General features: G+C 34.2%; 1 protein-coding gene and 1 long non-coding RNA gene across 5 annotated transcripts; both read left to right on the forward strand.

The window, feature by feature from the left end:
- Window positions 1–1569: 1569 nt before the first annotated feature.
- LOC118483944 lies at window positions 1570–4437 on the forward strand. 4 transcript variants are annotated; one of them, XR_004872505.1, is made up of 3 exons: window positions 1570–2004; window positions 2724–2781; window positions 3055–4437. It is a non-coding gene; the product is annotated as an uncharacterized LOC118483944 (long non-coding RNA). The 4 variants fall into 4 exon arrangements; XR_004872507.1 differs by having other exon boundaries at window positions 3779–4437; XR_004872506.1 differs by having other exon boundaries at window positions 1570–1947.
- A 6802-nt stretch (window positions 4438–11239) lies between these two features.
- On the forward strand, window positions 11240–13721 carry LOC110889609 (F-box protein At1g60400). Its single transcript, XM_035979935.1, has 5 exons — window positions 11240–11245; window positions 11367–12335; window positions 12552–12728; window positions 12889–13317; window positions 13572–13721. The coding sequence occupies exons 1-4, from the start codon at window positions 11240–11242 to the stop codon at window positions 13309–13311; spliced, it is 1575 nt and encodes a 524-aa protein (XP_035835828.1). The 3' UTR covers window positions 13312–13317; window positions 13572–13721.
- The last annotated feature ends 10616 nt before the right edge of the window (window positions 13722–24337 follow it).

Here is a 24337-nt window from a genome sequence, read left to right on the forward strand (position 1 = left end):
CAAAACTTTTTTGGATGGATCTTGCAAAATTGGCCAAACCCCATATACGATTTTGTCATTTTACTCTACTATAAAAAATAGTACTACATTTTTAATTTAAAAATTCAAAGTGTTTCTAAACATTATATACATATTCAAAATCATATTTTTATTGCTTGTTTTCTTCTAAATAATACGTTAATGTATGCATATTAGTTACGTTTATATATGTTTTAGTGTATACACATTAGTATCGGTACCGAATTTCCCGTACATAATTTCTTCCGGTATCGATTCGGTACCTAATTTTTTGGCGTTTTCAGTGCCAGTACTTTCGGTTTGGTACACTACCAGTATTTTACGCACATTTGCTTTAAAAAAACCGCTACTGTCCCGGTTCCATACAATACCGCATCGAACATTTTAGGTACAGGTACCCATATTTGGCGATTTTTGGTACCAGTATTTCGATACCGTTACTTTCGGTACCAGTAGTACCGAGATCATCCCTAATCATATATGTGTTATTGGACCATATTGACTCTTAATGGATCACAATGGCTAATAGTGAATCATATATGTGTTAGTGAACCATATTGGGCCTTAATGGATCACAACGGACAATGATACATCATAAATGTCTTAATGGATCATATTGTGCCTTAGTGGATCACAACGGACAATGCTACATCATAAATGTCTTAATGGATCATATCGTGCCTTAATGGATCACGATGGAAAATAGTTATTCGCATATGTTTTAACGGACCATATTGGGTCATAATGGATCATAATGGCAAATAGTGGATCATTTATATGTTAATGAATCATATTGGGCCTTAAAATATCACAATTGGCAATAGTAGATCATAGATGTCTTAATCAGCCACATTAGGATTAAATGGATCGCAAGGGACAATAGTAGATGATTATACATGTCTGAATGGACCATATTGGGCCTTAATGGATCACAATGGCCATTAGTAGGTCATACATGTCTTAATGGACCATATTGAGCTTTAATAGATCACAATGGCTAATAATGGATCATATTTGTGTTTCTGAACCATATTGGGCCTTAATGGATGACAATGGACAATAGTAGATCACACATGTCTTAACATATCACAACGAACGGTAGTAGATCATACATGTCTTAATTGACCATATTAGGCCTTAATGGATCCAATGAACAATAGTAGATATCGGTGTGTTAACGACCCATATTGAGCCTTAATGGATCATAATGGGAAATAATCGATCATACATGTCTTAGTGGACCATATTGGGTCTTAATAGATCACAGGGACAATAGTAGATGATACATATTTTAATAAACCATATTGGGTCTTAATAGATCACAATGAACAATTGTAGATCATACATGTTTTAACGGACCATATTGAGTCTTAATTGATCACTATAAAAAATAGTGGATCATATATATTTTAATGGACCATATTGAATATTAATAGAAAATAGTGTTCTTGTATGTATATTTTCAATATAATTTTAATAATTTTATTTATTATTAAAAATTTAGAAAATAGTGTTATTTTCTTCCTAACATTTTCACCCCTAGAAATTTCCCTCTCAACCCAATCCAAAAATTTGAGCTCCCCCCAAAATTTTCTAAAAGCAAACAAATCCACAACCCTAGCTCTCATCCCACAAGTTTGCAAAACCACCGTTTCAATTTTCTAATCAAATCACCCCCAAAATCGATCATCAAATACTACTCGCACCAAAAGCACAATGACGGATCTGAAACCGAACGTCCAACCATCATCTTTCTCTGGCAAGATCTTCACATGCTGCTGTAGTTCAATCGTTCTCTATTTAAAATCAATTCCAGTAAAAGAATAATCGGCGGTTTTGAATAATGGTTCAGATTCGAAGGTTTCGACATCAATACGGCTTCGAGCGACCTGAGGCGCCACACTCACTACGAAACAGTCACCTTCAATCGTACACTTCTTCTTCTTCTTCTTCTTATCTTCTTTTTCTATATTTCGATCTTCACAGGTATGTACTTATTGCGATTTAATGGATTATTATTAGTTGAAGTGTTCTTAGATGATTCGGTCGATGAATATTGCATTTGAGAAGTGATTATTCAACTGATTAAAAGCAAATATAGTCACAATTTTGCTTTTAGGGTTTGATTATTAAAGTTTAAATTTCGTGTATGTGATTGTGCTTTTTTTTACTTTTAGGTTTTTAATTTTAGTGGGTTTTATTTTTTAATTTTTAAGCTCTACGTATGTAGTTATTGTTTCTTATTTATTGATTTTAGTGCCCATCACAATAACACCTGTTCCACAATATGTGAATATGTTGCATTCTTGTTTGATTTTTTGTATGTGATGTCTAATTTGGTGTTTTTTTTTTTTGTTAAATTAATTACTTTAGGGCACTGGTAATTTTATATTTGATATTGGTATATTGTTGATTTTTTTTCACAGTGAGGTCAAAAGTACCAAAAGTTGGGCAAACCAAGTCTAGTATAGACTATCAAATATACCAACGATATATGATATACTGGACTCTTACCAAGTGATTTTTTTAATTTTGAGTTGAATATTATTGGACTCTCACCAAATCCTCATATATCCTGATAGAATGTTAAAACTTGTAAAATTGCTAGCATACATGACAAGTACATTTTGAACCTGCTTTTAAGTTTTGTTGTTGCATTTCTTATAGTGGATAAATAATGTATGTCTCTTGTATCCCTTGAACAGCTAGTGAAGCTGGTGAAGAACTCTGTCATGAAAAGACTCTGAATTTTGAAGATTTTAGGTGATTTTTGTCATATGTTTTGGTTATTTGATAGCATTTTGATCACCCCTTTTTATAGTTCAATTATGGTCACCATGTATTGGCTTATCTGAATCCGAAAATTTTGAAATCCAAGAACCAAAACGAGATTGATTAGCCTGCTGCATACAGGTGGCCTAGCGCGTCTCGATTGGTTTTTGCTCACCCCTTTTTTGATGATAGGAAAGAAAGCTTATGTTACAAAATAGATTTTGGATTCCAAAGTAATATATAGACTGTGGTATTTGTGTATAGATGCAAAACTAGTGCTCTCGTGGTGGCCATGGGTATTTAAGTTCCACATTTAGTGGGTCCGGGTGAGTTTTCCCCTCCAGGTCTCAAGTTCGAGTCTGGGTGATAGGGGTTTCTCATTGAGAGGTTTAAATTGGGGATTTATTGTGCGAGGAGGCTCTCTAGCGCGGACCCGGTTAAGACAACGTATGCTAGACCTCCCAATGAGTGCCAATTGTTTTTAAGACTTGACTTTTAGTAGTTTTCATCATATCGCCTGCAATATTCAAGAACTTCTTCTTAGGTACGACTTTCATTCATAACTTTTGATAGTTTTTACTTATGAGATTGAATTCTTGAATGTTTTCAGTAGATAAAATGTTGTAAATTATAAAGCTGCTTTAATTATGAATGCATGGTGGTTTGATTCTTGTTCCTAGGTGACTTCAATAACTCGTGAACTACTATGTTTATATTTTTAGTTTTTCAGTTTTTGTTAGGATAATCTTGAAGCATTAGTTTTACTGATCTAACGCAGCATTAGTATCGTGAACTATATAAATTTTCAGTTACGCTTGTCGATTGTATATGTAGTTAGTCGATGTAAGATAAGTATTACATAGCTTGTCGATTTGTTTAATTTATTTTCTAGTGTTTATAATGACTTGAATTAAACATAAATTCAAATGTAATGTGATCAGAAAATAAATTGTTTACTTACTCTGTTTATGTTTGTTTATGAGTTCAGGGAGTTGAATTTGAAGCCAAATTCGGGAAGCTTGTTGAACTCGGGTTCAGCAGAGATGCAGTTATACATTAGTAAAAGCACGTGAATCAACTATTTTCGTTTTGGTTTTTTCTTGTGATGCAGTTTTGATTTATTTGCCAACAAGTTTATTATGGGTACTATTGATTCTTGGTCTATCCTGCAGGTTGATCCAAAATTTGATTTGGATATTAATTAAGATGATGTGGAAGACGAGTGTTCCAACTATAGACGGGTCAAGCCCTTTATCTCAGTATACTTGGATGAACATCTGTTAGATGTGCAAATTACTATAGCATGGGGTCTACAAGTAGCATGAATAAAACACTTGGGAGGATTATACAACATTAGAACCAGTCGCCAGTTACAAGTTTACTCCCCACCACAACATCGGTAATGTGGCCACGAACCCATGGATGCAAATTTGCAGCACTTTTAGGTCTAAAACAGTGATTATATGGACTTGAAGAAAACAGTCTCGAAATAGTTTCTAGTTTATATGTAAAGTCATTTTTCTGTGTAACATTTGTAGATAGGTTTTTATTAGAAGTTAATGTTTATAATTAGTATTAGTATTTAAATTCAAAACTTGTGTATGGATTTTGGGTTATTATTGTTAAAAATCATTTCGTTTTTTGGTTTTCTCATGTTTATTTTAGTTTTATTTGATAAAAAATTAAAAATAAAATGGGTAATTACACCGATCACAAAAAATACGTGTGACCAAAGGTTAGACAACTGTCACACGTAGAATTATAAAATTTAGTGTGGCTATAAATAACCATTGGCCACACCATAGTCACTTTGTTTCTTATTTGTGTGACGGAACGATGCCAAACGTCATGAGAAAAAAATTACGTGTGACCATTGGCCACACCATAGTCACTTTGTTCCATATCAGGCACGATTTTTTAAATATGTAATGTTCTTCATGATGGTTTAAATTTTGGCGGGTATTTTCTTAGCTCCTTTTGTTTTAAATGGTGATTACAATTTTGGCGGGTATTTTCTATGTTCGTTATGTTTTAAATGATAATTTTAATTCAAGGAGGGTATTTCCTAACTAATATATATCTTTCAAAGTTAAATATAAATGTTTTCAAGCCTAAACACAGACATACTAATTATCAAACTTAAACTTTTTTTTCAAACCTACACATAAACATACTACCAAGACACATACATACTTATAAAGACACATTTACATACGTACACATACATACCTACACATTTTGACCAAAAACACAAAATTTATACTTACTTACATACACATTTGCAAATTTTATACAAACATACATAATAACATACACATTTTTCACCAATTACAAACATTTACATGCACAATTGTTCATCATTTATATACACCTACATACTAACATACACCTACATACATACATTCATAGACTTACATACACACATACATGCTTACATACACCTACATACACAAATCAATAGATTTTCATATACACATTTTCATCAAATACACCTACATTATATATTTGACATACTAACATACACCTACATACATACAGTAATTCATAGACTTACATACACACATACATGCTTACATACACTTAGATACAAAAATAGATAGATTTCTATATACACATTTTCACCAAATACACCTACATAATACATTTGACATACAAACATTCATCCTTACATGCACATTTACATACCTAAACCAAAAATTATACAATTTCTAAACTTAAAAAAAAATACATATAAAACTAACCGTATTTTCAAGTTTCAAGGAGACGAAGACCGAGGAGACGAAGTGGTGCCGGAGAAGTGATGGTGGTGACCGGAGAAGAGATGGTGGTGATCCGAATTTTCTTCCACAAACACAAAAATACACAAAAAAGTGCAAAAATTAAAGCCTATAACATGTATATAACAAATGTAGAGAAGAAATTTAACATAAAACAAGTTAAACTAACCGATTGGGCAAAAAACGAGTGTCTTCGACGGTAAGATGAAGAAATTTGGGGGAAAGTGAAGAAAGAGGGAAGAAATGGCGCTGTATAGGCTGTTTACGGAACGATTTTTACCGGCGACGATGTGTCGCCGCTACTGATGTACGTGTCGCCGCTATTAGGTTAACCAGGGTTAACCAGGATAAGATATGTGTGGCTGGGGATTAAAGTGGGACACCTACCTTTAGCGGAGAAAGGGTGTCGCCGCTATTGATCTTAACCTGTCGCCGGTATTGCCTCTTTAATCCCCAACCGTTAGATCATAATAATGATCAACGGCTGGGGTTTGGGTTTGACGCGGATCGACCAATAGCGACGACAGGTTAAGCTAATAGTGGTCTTTTCTTGTAGTGTTAAGTTGTTTTGAGAATGATTGAAGTTGCTTATTTTAAAATTTTATAAAATTTCGAATATACCGAAATCCTTATTCTTTATCTGCGATTCAATAAAAGATTAATTCAAACGTGGTTAAATTTTGTTGGTTTTTTTTTTATCGTGACGAAACTATCAGATACTGTCCAAACAACATTTGTACGGGTACATTATTTTAGTTATGTTTTCTCCACGTATCGCAATAAAATATTTGCTTTGTACCGTAACTCCGTAAGTCATAGAGAATGTCAATAACCAAATCAATACCAGCCAAACAACATCGGTGCCGGTATTCCGTATTAGTTTCCTTTTGTTTTTTTATAGATGTAAAACACATGTTAATATCTTCTTGGGCATATGTCTATCAGTTGCTATATTGAGTGTCGGAATCGTACTAGTAGTGTAACAAACCGAACTGATGCCAACTGAAAGCCCGCTGCGAAGCGTGACAAATCCCACTAGTTATTAGTATTACGCATAAACATGCTATGTCGGTGCATCAAGCATATATATATTTTTTTTTGTTTTTTCAATTATTTTTTTAAGTAAATTGTTATAATAGCGTCCATTCAACCTTTTCTGTTTTTTTTTTAATTCAAGTGTTATAATGTTTTCTTTTATATTTTCTTTGAGTAGATTTTGTTTTTTTGCAACTTACCATATTTTATAAAATTGTGAATATGTTGTTGCAAGTATAGTATAATATGACCTTTATAATTTTTTTATATACCACTGCAACGTGTTTATTTATATCTATGATTCAGTAAAAGTATTTTTAGTGCCATACATTATAGCAATTGGCAGAAACTGAACCGATGTCGTCCGAATATAACTATCATTGCCGATATTTGTTGCTATTGTTTTCAGTTGATATAAAACACGTACTAATATCGTTTGTGAGCGTATCTCTTTTGCTAGCTATACCAAATGTAGATATCATACGTAGGGTTGTTCACGAGCCGAGCCGTATCTAGCGGACCTTTGCTCGTACTTGGCTCGTTTACAAAACCGAACCGAGCGGAGCAGCTCACTTAAAACTTAGCCTCAAATCAAGCGAGCATTTTTCGAACAGTAAATATTCTAAGCGAGCGTCGAGCGAAGTTCGAGCGATTTGGACAACCGTGTCGCCCGATTTATATTTGATGAGAGAGATAGTGTCAATGTTGGGTCTCAAGTTTTTATATTTTTAAAACATACACATTTCATGGTATAATATTTTTCTCATGAATAACAATGTTGTGGCCGACAAGGCGATGATCATATTACACGAACAATTACGTTGAGACTATGAGACGATCGACCTAGGGTAACGGCATGAAACATTGAGATGATGAGTAGACTGTCGTTTATCGGTTTAGTATTTAACTTTTAGATTTTATATTAATTTTTTATTGGAGTGATTGGGCTAGTACGTATAGATATAGTTGTAAATTTGTATCTAGTAGACCAAAATCTAATAGAGTGTTATATATATATATATATATATATATATATATATATATATATAAATTTACTTTATATTTAACTAAGGTTCGGTTCAAATGAGAACCACCACGAGTTGTGAGAACCGTGAGAACTCTTTCTTCCCGCACGAGTTGGGCCAAAAATTTTTTACACAAACGTATATGAAAATATTATAAACACATTAGTAAAAAAAGTAAAAAAAAATTGTCAATTCGGTAGTTTGACTGATGCAGGTTTTTTTTATGCGCTCGTGTAAAATTTGTACGAAGATAAATATTTTTTTATGCCTCATGTAAATGTGTGTAAGCGTCCTTTTGTTATTTTTTTTTTGAGTTAATTGCGAAAATCGTCCTTGAGGTTTTGGCACATTTGCCATTTTCGTCCAAAATGACACTTTTGTACCATTTTGTCCCCCACGTTTGTAACTTTTTGCCATTTTCATCCAAACCACTAACTTGGTTTATTTTTTATGTTAAGTTGAATGATATTTGGATGAAACTCGCAAATATAAACCATAGGGACGATTTTGGCAATTTACTCAAACTCTTTTTAATTTCTTTTATTTAATTAATTTTGTCACATATATAATAAAAATAATATACATGCAAAAATTTATAATAATAGTTTTGTCACATATTTTTTATAAATTTTCATCTAACCACTAACTAAGTTAATTTTTTCTATTAAGGCGGATGTTTTAAATTTTATAAATTAATACAGAAATTAATTTCCAATTTCTTTTTATAAATTAGTTTTATTAAGAGAAAAAACTGGTATATACTTTTCAATATTTTCGCTCTTAAACTTTTAATAAATATATGTAGATTGAAATATAAAAAGAAAAATAAATCATACATTTTCTATTAGTTTTTTTTGTTCTTACCCAAAGAAAAAGAAATCATACATTTTTAGTTAGTTTTTTTAGTTCTTATCAATTTTTAGTTTTTAGTTTATTTTTATGTCAATGTATTATTTTGCTTGTAACATATTCTATTAATGGGTGACCACACTATTTGAGTATTTTGGTCAAGGAAATGTAATAAATCGTCACGCTAGCTGGTTTTTCTTTGTAGTGAGCTTTATGATATAACTCAAGCATTATGTGACTAAAAGTTGTGGGATGATACAATCAAACTTTGTGAATTTAGTTCAAACGTCTAATATTGTCATTAGGAAAAAACAAATTGGGTAATTTTAACAAACATTTTCATAATTCAAGTAAAAAAAACAAAAGAATTTGTAACAGACATATAAAACTTAAAGTTATTTTATTATAATTGAAGAACTAAAAAACTAAAAAATATATATAAGAACTAAAAAAGTGTAAAAACTTTTTTTGCTTAAATTTCGAATTATATAATTATATACTTTTCAATATTTTCGCTCTTAAACTTTTAATAAATATATGCAGTTTGAAATATAATAAGAAAAATAAATCATACATTTTCATAGTTCTTAAATTTAAGCAAAATATTTAAGAGCGAAAATAAATATTTATTAAAAGTTTAAGAGCGAAAATATTGAAAAGTATATACCAGTTTTTCTCTTAATAAAATTGATTTATATAAAGAAATTGGAAATTAATTAGTTAATTTATGTATTGATTTATAAAATTTAAAACATCCTTCGCATTAATAGAAAAAAATTAACTTAGTTTGTGGTTGGATGAAAATTTATAAAAAATATATGACAAAACTATTATTTTTTTATATAAAAATTGTCTGTATATTCTTTTTTATTATATATGTGACAAAATTAATTAAATAAAAGAAATTAAAAAGAGTTTGAGTAAATTGTCAAAATCGTCCCTGTGGTTTATATTTGTCAGTTTCATCCAAATATCATTCAAATTAATAGAAAAAATAAACCAAGTTAGTGGTTTGGATGAAAATGGCAAAAAGTTACAAACGTGGGGGACAAAATGGTACAAAAGTGTTATTTTGGACGAAAATGGCAAATGTGCCCAAACCTCAGGGACGATTTTGGCAATTAACTCTTTTTTTTGCTGAAACAAGTGATTTCTTATGCTTTTGAGAAAATAAAATTTTCGAAAAAAACTTTTGGATGACCTAATTCTCACGGTTCTCACAACTCAAGAAGGTTCTCCTTTTAATCCATCCCTATTTAAGTATATATGTATGTGTAATGTGTGTATATATACACGTGCGTGTATATATATATATATATATGTATGTATGTATGTATGTATGTATGTATGTATGTATGTATGTATGTATGTATGTATGTATGTAGGGAAAGGTTCATTTGAGAAGAAAATTTAATTGAGAAGAAAAAGAACAAAGGGTAATTTTGTAAAATATTAAATAGTTTTTCACTTATCTCATTTATTATCATTTTTGACTAATTAATTAGTCATAAAGACTATTATCCTCCAAATTAACTTTTTTTTGCCTACACACATCAAAAAGTTGTCCTACATATTTCAAAATTCATCCTACACATTGAAATTTATCTTACACAACTCGTAATTTATCCTACACAACTTCTAATTTATCCTACACTTTAAATTATTTTATTTAATTTTTTTTTGAAAAAATATATATTTTGAAGATAAATTACAAAAAATTTAATGTATTAGCTATTAAAGAGGAAGACTACAAATTAATGACCTATGTATATTTAACAATGTACCCTTATAGTAACATTAAATACTTATATTAAATGAAGTAAAATAAAGCATTCTTATTGGTTGAAATTTGTTCTTTTTTTCTTCTTACAAAAAATTTCTTCTCATTTGAACTCTCCACTATGTATATATATATGTATAATTCATATTTGTGAGTGTGTGTATATATGTATATACATGTTTATATATGTATGGGTATGTGTATATGTATATATATACTAATTAAAAATAATAATTCGATCCGAGCCGAGCGGACCTTTGCTCATTTTTGGCATGTTTACAAACCGAACCGAGCAGAGCGGCTCGTTTACAACCTAGCGTCAAATCGAAGGAGCAGTTTCCGGGCAATTTCTGAATGAGTGTCGAGCGAGCGACGAGCCATTTGAACGGCTCTAATCATACGGATAGTTTAATGAACTGAGTCGGGTATCAACCGATAGTCCAATGCGAAACGCGGATAAACCCACTAATTTAACTTATTATTAAAGGTCAAAACACTTTAAAAAAACATTCAACTACTTATTAAAAGTCGGAACACTTTTAAAAAGAACATTCTTATTAAAAGTCGAAACACTTTAAAAAAGAACATTACTTTTGAGATGTAAAAGTTACATTTTTACGTTTTTAGGTTAGAAAGCAGCGCTCATCAGCTCATCGCCATCGTACCACCGTCGCTACTTAGCGCCTCCGTCCGTCAGTCCCTGCACGGCGTAAGCTTCTTCCCGAAACCAGTTTTAGGGATTTTTTTGTTCATAAATTCGGTTCGATTTTGATTTTGAGTTTGACATATTCTATCAAGCAAGCTCAACTGTATGTTAACGTAGTGTTTTACTTTTGGTTTCATCTAAATTTATGAATGAGGAAGAAGCTTGATAGATAGTAGTTTAATATTGAAAATTCTAAGGCATAATTAGTTTTATTGTTTACATATGTTATTCCTTTCAACATTTATAAATTTCAGATTTCTGAATCAAAATAGAGGGTATGAATGTATGATATGATGATATTGATCATATTGGTTTAGCAAACAAAACTAGTGGTAGTATTGTACCGTATTGAAACTGGCCAGTGCGTTGTATCAAGGTATGAGTGGGAAGAGAATGAATGATAGAAAGAGGGTGAATGTAGAACTGTAGAAGGAGATCGACTAAGCAGCTTGCCGGATGATCTTATCCATAAAATCTTGTCTTTTGTTAGCATCAAACAGGCTGTTGAAACCAGTGTTTTGTCACCCAGATGGAAGTATATCTGGACTTCAATGCTTTACCTCAATTTCTCAAGTCAAGATTTTTGTACGTTGCCCAAGTTCTCCGAATTTGTTAAACATGTTCTTTTGGGCAGAAATAATCAAATAGAAGTGACGTCAGTCGAGGTCGCATTTCGTGGAAAGGGTCGCCAAGCGTTTGTAAAGACAATTTTGAATTATGCTTTCTCCCACAATGTCCAACAACTGAACATTACTTGCTTGTGTGTGAAAAAGATCGAATTCCCTCTTTCTCGGGTTAGTTTTCAGTCTCTCAAGCATCTCACTGTGACCGGGTATGATTATAATTCCATCACAACCACACCTGATTGGGAGATGCCAGCTTTAACAACACCGTATATTCATTGCCTCACATTGTATAATGGCAATAATACTGACAAGGGTACTAATCTATTCTCCAACTGTGCAAGCTTGAAAAATCTCACCATAAAGAAATGCTACATGGCGGGTGGATTGAATGGTTTCAATATATGTCATCCTGGATTAACTAGTCTAACACTTGAAGTTGGTTTTACGCGTGTCAATGTGGATACGCCTCAACTCAAGAATCTCACTATTAAAAAATGGAAAGGGGTGCATCTGATTTCCGCCCCCAATCTTTCCTCTTTGCATTATAAAGATCTATCTTATATTGGTCATGAAGATGGTGATTATGATGATCTTTCGCAGCTTTCTACTGATCTTCTACATTTGGAGAAGGCAAATATATGTATTAAGTGTATATTCGAAGAAAAGGCTGCTGCTCATAGAATTGTGTGTCTGCTTCAACAGCTCCAAAGTGTCAAATTTCTTACACTTAATTTGGAAGTCGTCGAGGTATGCTGGTGTTGGTCCTTAATGTTTATCGTCTAACAAAGATTTAAACAATGGAAAGTTTCTTGTGATTGTGGAAAACATTAAAAGTGGTATATGGTTGTTAAGAAACATGTATTCTGGAAAATAGACTTTTATATCGTTACTTACTTATGATTGTGAAATTGCATTAAATTGTTTTCCATTTTCTACATAATTTTTTTTGGGTACTTTTTGCAGCTTCTTTCTTCGTACGTGGAACTAATCTCACATCATCCTTCTCCATTTGCCAACTTAAAGAGTTTAAAGATTTATCCGGTTGATGTTACGCGATTGAAAGTAACCGTGCCTAAGGAAGTCCAAAACTATTTGCTAGATAGTTCTGCAGATGCTACCCTTACAATGGCTTCACGTGAGGTATGTATTCCATGAAGTATATTTTATGCTCTATGTAGATCTTACTTATTGCTCTGTTCACCTTGATGCACTAAAGTTGTAATATGTTCTTAAGTGAACCATTTCAACAAGAAAGAGCATTTAATACAGGAGCTTATTATGATACATGGAAACCCTGCAGGCGATTAGAGCTGTAATGAATGTTACATCTGCGCGAAACCTTATGAGAGAATTGCAAATGCTACTAGATCAGTGGAAAGAATATTGTGAAACAAACACAGCTCCAGTGAAGCAAGACAAGGCACCGATGAAATCCCGTTTTCATGAAAGAATGACTTATTGGGAGAATCTGAATGAGCTGTTTCAGAAGGGGTATGAAAATACTCGTGATATAACTTCAATGTTGCGGAAGATTGAAGGATTACTGAAAAAGGTGCCTAGGTTCCATAGGGCTAAGTTGCAATCAAGGTTTTCTGGTTTACGTGCTGAGGCTGAGACTATCATGGATGATATGATGGATCGTGTGAAGATCCAATGTGATAAGAGGCCAAGACGTTCAAATGTTCTCTTCGATGAACTTGCTACATTACAACCGTCTTCATGACAAATTGTAAGCTCTTCATTTCCCATCTACTCATCTGAATCTGATAATTATCTTTTATATCAATGTGCTTACATACCTATATGGCTATATCTCTATAATGAAAGAGATGGATTTACAAGAAATTTCAGGATTGATATGTATCAAAAAAGCAAAATGAATTTAAACTAGATATTTTACCTTAAAGAAAAAGCGCTAACAAATAAATAAAACTTTGTTATATCGAATATCCCATCAAACTTTGTGTTTTGTTTTGTTTTCAGGTTCTCAATTGGACTAGAGCTATAACCCTTTTGTACCAACGTAGTTGGATGGTCAAGTTTTATTTATGTCAAAGATATGTTTTTTTTTTTTTTTTTTTGTTACTGTATGTCTCACATGATTTTTGGTTTAAAATATATCTAGTTATGATATTATGGAATGCTTTAATATTACAATTAAGTCTGCATTTCCATCTTTAAGTTTAGGCTATGTGTTGTGAAGTAGTGAAAGGTGATTGAGGTGCATCCATGTGACTGGCCAATTTAATATGTGAAATGGAATATATGAGAGTGGGGTGCCCTTCACCTACCAGGTGCTCCACCTTCTAGGCGTCGCGACCCTTGCACCAAAGGGCTGTAACGGTGTTCACACTCCCGCCGTCCAACGTGGCTTACTTGCATCCCCCTTTTCCTTTATCAACGCTCATTCCCTCTACACGTATACTACTATACTATGGTATATAACTCTATCAAACAAGAAATCTAATATCTTGTATTGTGTCAAAGAGATCACGACACATAGTTAGAAGCAACAAGTTAACCTAATCAAAACTTGTTAGAAATCAAGTTACAAGTCTTCCAATACGCAAACTGATCAAACTTGATGAAATAGGGTGTATGCTCTAGTCGAATTTGGGTGATTGAGTTTTGGCCAGCCAAACCACCCGATACCCAAAGTCCATAAAAATTGAACTGATGACGTCCAAATCACCCGAATAAATATTTATATCCGTTCGGTTTAACTGAATATATAAGAGGAATCCAAAATTGGATTCAGGTTATTATGGTTATGGGATTAGCAAAATGTTTAATTTAACCGATATGTGATATTTGGATTGGGTTGTTCTCGTAACCGAGTTTGGATTTTGCCATTTTGGTTGTTTTGTTGTTGTTATTTAACAACTATGTTAACTTATAAATAGAATATTTTTTTTTTCTTATTAAAATACCCAAGTAAGACGTATGTATTCTAAGGCCACATTGTGTGGGGTAACGCCTCTGGTCACATGAGCTGGGTGACGCCACACCTTCCTCATTAAATAGGGGTGATATCCATTGGCTCGCCATCCTGATAACACCCCTTCCTCATTAAATAGGGGTGATATCCATTGGCTTGCCATCCCGATAACGAGCGTTAAGCATTTGATTTGGTGAGCCTCATTTTTATGCAACTAATCAGATTTTTTTCTTGTATTTTAAATTAATAATTAAGGGGTTTATTCCACATTGTCACAATTAGAGGGGCTCCATTATCACAATTAAAGGGGCACCATTATCACACAACAAGCAGCCTAAAAGCCAAAGAAACCAATGACTTTGTGTTTTAGGCAGGTAAGAAATGTATTTAAAGCTGCTCTATTAATGATTTGCGTTAGCTATTTTTTAATTTTAATTTTATTTATTGAGAGATATAAAACTGTTTCGGATTGTCCTGAAAAGTTGGTTTTGTGGTTAGTCACTTGCTTTCTCTTCTTGAAGTTCCAAGTTCAACTCTTACGAGAATCACTTTGAAGGACATTGATTGTAAGAATGAAGTTTAGAACTAGGCCTTTCTGGAGGAGGTCGCCAGTTCGAAACCAAGCCGAACCGGGTTTTACTGCAATGGGCCTTCGGGCGGGCGGGTTTTCCCCGGAACTAGTGGCTCGGGTATGCATCAAACTCTAGCTGTTATGGAGGAGCGGATGCATTTGATTGATTGAGGGCATATCACGATACTGGATACTTATTCGGTGATTAGTTGTGAGTTAAATGTCATTTAAGTCCTGTGGTTTGATTCATTTTGCCAGTTTAGTCTAAAGGTTTGAAACCTTGCCATTTTAGTCAAAATACTTTCAAACATGCTATTTTAGTCTACTGGGTTAACTACATCCATTTTTTTTGGTACGAGAAGGACAATTCGGTCATTTTACATGTAATTTTGTTAACTAAAAGGGTAATTCGGCCATATAAAATGACCGAATTGATGACACATATTAATTTTTTTTCCGATTAAGGGTAAATAGTTTAATTAAGAGAAAATTACTAAAATGATCATTTTGTTTCAAATTCCCCTTCCCGTTAACAGAAAAAATAGATTAAGTTAACTCAGTGGACTAAAATGAGAACGGTGAAACCTTTTGGAACCACAAGTGAAAAATGAAACCTTTGAACTAAACTGACAGAATGACCAAACCACAGTGTAAGTGCAGTTCCTGCTGGGTAACTGTCGCTTATCAGTTCTGGTCAACCAAAGCAGAAGTCCAAGTTAAAGTCAACGATAATGAAGAATTCTAGACCACATGAAGACCAGCACTGATCAAGGGGGAGTTTGTTAATGCACGTTGGGTGATAAGTGCATGTCTTCCAATTGTTAGGGTCTTTATTGTACATGTCTTGGAACTTAGTCCAACGTTTATCCTTGGACAATTTGTCTTTGTTTTTGTCTAGAATTTTGTCAGGGTTTTGGTTTTTGTGTAGATTGGTTTGTCCGAGTTTAGTCCCTAGTCTATATATATGTGTTGTATAGGATTAGGGTAAAAAGAACAAGAACCCTAGAGAAAGCTTTGTGCAACCCTTGAGAAAGCCTTGTTGCACCTCTCCTAACTTCTTGTTGGTGTGCACATCCTAGAGAGAGAAAGACTATGTGTTAGTGAGAGAAAGCTAGGTTTAGATCTTTGTGATCTAAACCAGCTTGTAGATGATGTATACTCCTTTGGTTTGTGTAATCTGTGATGACTAATTCAATAATAAAGGGTTCATCTTCTACATATTTCTATCTTGTTCATATTTTGTTCTTCGTGTCTTGAATCAAGTGCAATGTTTGATGTTCGTCATCGATCCGGTGCTTTCACAGTGGTATCAGAGCATGGTTACCGATTCGGAATGGTCTAACCGTGTTGGGATTGAACCCTACCAAAGGAACAGATAATGAAAGCCAAAACCGGATCACAACAGTGGACTCACAATAAGCAGCAGTTTACTATAAGCTTTCCCCTTGACTGTGGCTCCAACATCTGCTATACTCCAAAGTACTGCTTCTATCAACATCTGCTGACCTACAACTACTGTTCTATTCAAGGACTGATGAAGACTAAAAGCCCTGCTGTTCAATCTGCTGCCTTGAGTCAAGCACTGCTGATCATGAGAAGTACTGCTGGGTTCACAGCAGTAGAATGATGCAGCAGCAGTTTTATTCATCTCATGTAACGTAATGTAATATCAGTAGTTAGCAAAGCAATAGTTGTATAGATCAGAGGTTAGAGTTTGTTAGGTTGTTAGATGTCACTTTCATGGTGACGTCAGCTGAGATGCTTCAGTGGTTTGGATTGTCTATAAATGTAACAGTACTCTGTACTGTTACACTTGATCGTTTTGGGTGAGTTCTTCTCCTCAATTCAATCCTTTCATCTTGTGCAACCAACCTTGGGGTATCAGGCTGAGGGGCAGCTTAGTTATGTAAGCATGCTTGTAATCTTTTGATTTTCATTGTAATCATTCGACTCAAAGTAAAGCAAGTGTTTATCATACTATTCTCTTCTTTGATTGTGTTTACAAAGTTTGTATCCATTTCCGCTGCACTTTACATCATTTCATATACTCTGAATGTTCAATTCATACAAACAAGCACAATCATGACAGCCTCCGATCCTAACAATTGGTATCAGAGCCCGGACAGTCAAATTCGATCTAACAATCAATTTGACATAACAGTTCAGCTCAAAATTCATTGATACTAAGGTTGATTGCATTTAGTTGAAAAACAGAGCAAGAGAAATCATGTTCAAAATGATGAATCTAATACTCTATAAAACAACCAAGATGTCATAAGATTCACAAATCTCATACAACTAGTGATGTCATGCACAAATCACTCATAGTTTCCAGATCTGGAAACTTATCTGGTAACTATGGTATGTTTATCTTCATTCAAAATTGATTTCAACTGTTGTTATGGAATTTGTGATGATTTCATCATATTTTATACTAAAGTATGTACCTCAGATTAGCGAAACCTATGTTCATATAAATATTAGTGTTTTGCTAACATAGAAAGAGGGAAATAAAGCTTTAGTCAAAATGTCTTATGTGCTAAAAAGCAGGTTGAGAATCCTCAAAAGGACCAAATCAACTTTGTCAAAACACATTAAGAAAATAAGGGGTCAAAACAGTACAAATCATACGTAATGTGAGATTTGGTAATAAAACATGTACAAATGTGGCCAGATCTCTCAAAACATTGCTGAAAATGATTTTGGATTGAGGATTCTTTCATAAAAACCTCCCAGTAAGTAATTTATTACTTATGAAATGGAAGGGTAAAAAGGGAAGAAGAAAATGAACAAAACTCAAAAGTGTGCTTATCTCAAAGCTCTTGAAGCCAAAAGAAAAAGAGTATAAGCATAAAACACTTATGAGGTCAAAGTTGGGTAAACAGTGGTCATCATGCAACTGTGTGCTTTCATCAAGTACAGGAATCGTTCGGGTAACAATGGCATCTCCAGTGATTGACCTTAAAAGAAGTATTTACAATCAATTGTCAAGAAAATGACCCTAAACAATGGTCAAAATAACTTGAGAATGATATGATCATGTTTCTTACTTGGAAAGCTGTCAGATCCTTTTGATGTTATTTTCAAAACATCCTTTAATTATTTCTTAAGGTGTTTTTCTCAAATAAAACCGGATATATTACTTCATTTTTTTAATAATATATTTTGGACTTTTACTCATTTTTGATAGTAAAAGTTTCCTCACCGGTCAGGATATAATTTCCTTATTTTTGTGTGAAATTTCTATCCCTAGATCTGATCAAAAGGAAATGGCACACATGTCATAGTCATGTTAAGCTCAAGTTTGTTTGTCACAGATCAAAAATTGATTGCAAATTGATTTTCAACTACTAAGATACTCATGTTCTAATTCAAATAATTAGACACAAATTGAGTAGTCTTGGTAGAAAAGACTTCATCATCTGGGATGCTGAACCACTATCAGGAATAATGAACATGTGGCAAAGCCTTGAACAAAGATTTCTGAGATAACTGCTGGCAATTTAAACTTGAGAATTTACATCCAAAATGTAAATTGTTGAGTATAGCATTTATGAAACTAAACAGAGGTGGGACATGATATTGTGTTTACACAAGACAAAGTCAATACCCACATCTGATCAAGCAGATGCTAAAATTATTTGTTAAAAGTCAAAACACTGCTGCACAAACAGTTGTTGTATTAATGGTCTTCATTTTTCTACCACTGTTCTCCCTTAAATGCTGTTGTGCCTCAACATCTGCTCTCTAAAGTCTGTCCACTGCTAAAAGTCAACCCCTGCTCCTTGAAAATCTTGAAAAACACTGATGTTCAAAATCATTGTTCTATCCACTGATACACCCACTGCTTCATTTTATTACCGTTGTAACTACTGATGCTTGATCCATCAGTGGCTGTTAAAACAACTGTCAAGGGGGAGTTTGTTAATGCACGTTGGGTGATAAGTGCATGTCTTCCAATTGTTAGGGTCTTTATTGTACATGTCTTGGAACTTAGTCCAACGTTTATCCTTGGACAATTTGTCTTTGTTTTTGTCTAGAATTTTGTCAGGGTTTTGGTTTTTGTGTAGATTGGTTTGTCCGAGTTTAGTCCCTAGTCTATATATATGTGTTGTATAGGATTAGGGTAAAAAGAACAAGAACCCTAGAGAAAGCTTTGTGCAACCCTTGAGAAAGCCTTGTTGCACCTCTCCTAACTTCTTGTTGGTGTGCACATCCTAGAGAGAGAAAGACTATGTGTTAGTGAGAGAAAGCTAGGTTTAGATCTTTGTGATCTAAACCAGCTTGTAGATGATGTATACTCCTTTGGTTTGTGTAATCTGTGATGACTAATTCAATAATAAAGGGTTCATCTTCTACATATTTCTATCTTGTTCATATTTTGTTCTTCGTGTCTTGAATCAAGTGCAATGTTTGATGTTCGTCATCGATCCGGTGCTTTCACAGTGGTATCAGAGCATGGTTACCGATTCGGAATGGTCTAACCGTGTTGGGATTGAACCCTACCAAAGGAACAGATAATGAAAGCCAAAACCGGATCACAACAGTGGACTCACAATAAGCAGCAGTTTACTATAAGCTTTCCCCTTGACTGTGGCTCCAACATCTGCTATACTCCAAAGTACTGCTTCTATCAACATCTGCTGACCTACAACTACTGTTCTATTCAAGGACTGATGAAGACTAAAAGCCCTGCTGTTCAATCTGCTGCCTTGAGTCAAGCACTGCTGATCATGAGAAGTACTGCTGGGTTCACAGCAGTAGAATGATGCAGCAGCAGTTTTATTCATCTCATGTAACGTAATGTAATATCAGTAGTTAGCAAAGCAATAGTTGTATAGATCAGAGGTTAGAGTTTGTTAGGTTGTTAGATGTCACTTTCATGGTGACGTCAGCTGAGATGCTTCAGTGGTTTGGATTGTCTATAAATGTAACAGTACTCTGTACTGTTACACTTGATCGTTTTGGGTGAGTTCTTCTCCTCAATTCAATCCTTTCATCTTGTGCAACCAACCTTGGGGTATCAGGCTGAGGGGCAGCTTAGTTATGTAAGCATGCTTGTAATCTTTTGATTTTCATTGTAATCATTCGACTCAAAGTAAAGCAAGTGTTTATCATACTATTCTCTTCTTTGATTGTGTTTACAAAGTTTGTATCCATTTCCGCTGCACTTTACATCATTTCATATACTCTGAATGTTCAATTCATACAAACAAGCACAATCATGACAGCCTCCGATCCTAACAATTGGTATCAGAGCCCGGACAGTCAAATTCGATCTAACAATCAATTTGACATAACAGTTCAGCTCAAAATTCATTGATACTAAGGTTGATTGCATTTAGTTGAAAAACAGAGCAAGAGAAATCATGTTTAAAATGATGAATCTAATACTCTATAAAACAACCAAGATGTCATAAGATTCACAAATCTCATACAACTAGTGATGTCATGCACAAATCACTCATAATTTCCAGATCTGGAAACTTATCTGGTAACTATGGTATGTTTATCTTCATTCAAAATTGATTTCAACTGTTGTTATGGAATTTGTGATGATTTCATCATATTTTATACTAAAGTATGTACCTCAGATTAGCGAAACCTATGTTCATATAAATATTAGTGTTTTGCTAACATAGAAAGAGGGAAATAAAGCTTTAGTCAAAATGTCTTATGTGCTAAAAAGCAGGTTGAGAATCCTCAAAAGGACCAAATCAACTTTGTCAAAACACATTAAGAAAATAAGGGGTCAAAACAGTACAAATCATACGTAATGTGAGATTTGGTAATAAAACATGTACAAATGTGGCCAGATCTCTCAAAACATTGCTGAAAATGATTTTGGATTGAGGATTCTTTCATAAAAACCTCCCAGTAAGTAATTTATTACTTATGAAATGGAAGGGTAAAAAGGGAAGAAGAAAATGAACAAAACTCAAAAGTGTGCTTATCTCAAAGCTCTTGAAGCCAAAAGAAAAAGAGTATAAGCATAAAACACTTATGAGGTCAAAGTTGGGTAAACAGTGGTCATCATGCAACTGTGTGCTTTCATCAAGTACATGAATCGTTCGGGTAACAATGGCATCTCCAGTGATTGACCTTAAAAGAAATATTTACAATCAATTGTCAAGAAAATGACCCCAAACAATGGTCAAAATAACTTGAGAATGATATGATCATGTTTCTTACTTGGAAAGCTGTCAGATCCTTTTGATGTTATTTTCAAAACATCCTTTAACTATTTCTTAAGGTGTTTTTCTCAAATAAAACCGGATATATTACTTCATTTTTTTAATAATATATTTTGGACTTTTACTCATTTTTGATAGTAAAAGTTTCCTCACCGGTCAGGATATAATTTCCTTATTTTTGTGTGAAATTTCTATCCCTAAATCTGATCAAAAGGAAATGGCACACATGTCATAGTCATGTTAAGCTCAAGTTTGTTTGTCACAGATCAAAAATTGATTGCAAATTGATTTTCAACTACTAAGATACTCATGTTCTAATTCAAATAATTAGACACAAATTGAGTAGTCTTGGTAGAAAAGACTTCATCATCTGGGATGCTGAACCACTGTCAGGAATAATGAACATGTGGCAAAGCCTTGAACAAAGATTTCTGAGATAACTGCTGGCAATTTAAACTTGAGAATTTACATCCAAAATGTAAATTGTTGAGTATAGCATTTATGAAACTAAACAGAGGTGGGACATGATATTGTGTTTACACAAGACAAAGTCAATACCCACATCTGATCAAGTAGATGCTAAAATTATTTGTCAAAAGTCAAAACACTGCTGCACAAACAGTTGTTGTATTAATGGTCTTCATTTTTCTACCACTGTTCTCCCTTAAATGCTGTTGTGCCTCAACATCTGCTCTCTAAAGTCTGTCCACTGCTAAAAGTCAACCCCTGCTCCTTGAAAATCTTGAAAAACACTGATGTTCAAAATCATTGTTCTATCCACTGATACACCCACTGCTTCATTTTATTACCGTTGTAACTACTAATGCTTGATCCATCAGTGGCTGTTAAAACAACTGTCCCCCATTATTTACCATTTCATCAGGGGTTGGCACGTGGTCAGCTTTTAGCCGTCAGATCATTATAACCGCTGCCACATCAGCATTCACTTTTTCCCTAAAATAAAACCCTGATTAAACCCAAACAGGGGCTCACACTGTCGAATTGAATTCCAAAAATTCTCTTCTCAAAGCAGTTTCCCACTCTTCTTCACAAAAACTTTCTTCGATCTTCTTCATCAAAAATGACGAAATCAAAATCGAAACCAAAATCAAAATCATCTTCCTCATCCGCTCCTAAAGACGCCACTCAAATGGCTGTTGAACCGAGCGAAATACCATTCAAAGCTCCTCACAACTACTTGGGTATTCTCACAAAACCCTCATCCAACAACACCTTCGACGCCATCATCAACACCTTATCTGCATCAAAGTACAAAACTTTGATAACCGCAGATGCTCCCATATACATAAAAACCCAGAGAGAGTTCTGGAACAATGCCACCCTTGAAAAACAAGGAGACACTGTCACAGCCATCAACTCCTCAATACACGGTAAAAAGATTCAAATCACTCCACAATCAATCTCAGAAGTCTTTAAACTCGGTGAGCAAAAAGGTAAAACTTCTTTATCTAAAGACGAGTTGAAAACTGATTTTCTGGGAAGAGGGTATGCAGTACAACCAACAAGAGATACCTTACAAAAAGGCTATTTCCCTTCTGCACCCAGGTTTTTATTTCACACTCTTTTAATGTGTGTCTCAAATAAAACAACATCTTTTAATGAAATACCATTAAAAATCCAATATCTGGGATATGCTATTTTGAACAATGAAGATTATAATTATTCCCAGGAGATTTTTGATGATATGGTAAAAAATGTTGACAATAAAGCTTTTCTGCTCTTTCCAAGGTTTTTAAGCTATTATTTTGAACAAAAATTTGAAAAGAAAGATGCAGAATTGCTCAAACAAGGTGCTCCTCTTAAAATAAATTGTTTAACGCAAGAAACATTCTCTAGAATGTTGGCACCAATAAAAACAAAAGCAGAGGTGCCTGAGCAGAATTTAGCAGATGAAACTGCTCCTCAGGTATCTGCTGCTGAGCCCACTACTCCAGGTGATCAAAGTGGCACACCCACTGCTTTGAAACCCACACCTGCCACCACAAAAAGAACTAAAAAGAAAACATCCAGAAAGCCCACCAAACCCAAACCAAAGGCACCTCTAGAAGATGAGATCCCAGAGTTAATGCCAATGACAGCACAAAAGTCACCAATAACCACTGCTGCTACTTCCTCACAGCAGATGGAAGAAAGATCTCAACCCTTGCCTCAAACTCCTCCTGCATCCTCACAAAAGGATCAGGTTGTAAGCACAGGGACCCCACAATATGAAGCTCTGGACCCACTCGGATCCATATTCCACAGTCCTAATCCCAAGGACATGTCTCTTTCAACTCCTTTACCTTCACCCCCACATTACCACAATCAATAATACCTTTGTTGCATGCAGTTGATGTTACTCAGACACAAACCAGTTCCTCTCAATCACCTATCACTGAGAGTATACTCCCACAAGTGACTGGGTCTGATGCTGATATCTCTGCTATCCCAGCAACAACTGAGGAGGTTACACTACAGGAGTTACAAGTAATTCCTGTCAGTAGTTCAAGCGGAGCAGCAACTACAAATGTTGGATCAACAGATCTGCATTTGGCCAGTTGTTTCATTAGTAAGACTCCCTTGAAGGCAATTTCTACAATAACACCTATGATAACCACCAATGAGTATGCATTGCCCTCTGGTACCCTCAAAAGGTTATCTAGTGTTGAAGAAAGAAGTCCCCAGTACCAAGAACAAGTGGCATCAATGGCTGACTTCTGGGACTCTGTTCCTAAGTCATACATTGGTAAAACCACTGCTGGTGGGGATTCAGATGATCCTGTTAATTTAGGTGATGATTCAAAATATCAGGAATTGACGGGCAGGGTCGAAAACCTTGAAACCTCTGTTGCTGAAATAAAATATATGGTGCAGCAGCTGTTAAAAGCTCAGAAAGCCCAATCCACTGCTCCTCCTGCTCAAGCACCTGCTTAACAAGCACCTGCTGCAAATGAGTTATGGAACTTATTCCAACCACTACTGGTACGACAAAAATAGATGGCAGATCAGCAGCATTCCATACATGTTCAAAAGCTGACAAATATGG

The sequence above is a fragment of the Helianthus annuus genome, chromosome 11 (genome assembly GCF_002127325.2).
Source record: "Helianthus annuus cultivar XRQ/B chromosome 11, HanXRQr2.0-SUNRISE, whole genome shotgun sequence".
NCBI classification, from domain to species: Eukaryota; Viridiplantae; Streptophyta; class Magnoliopsida; order Asterales; family Asteraceae; genus Helianthus; species Helianthus annuus.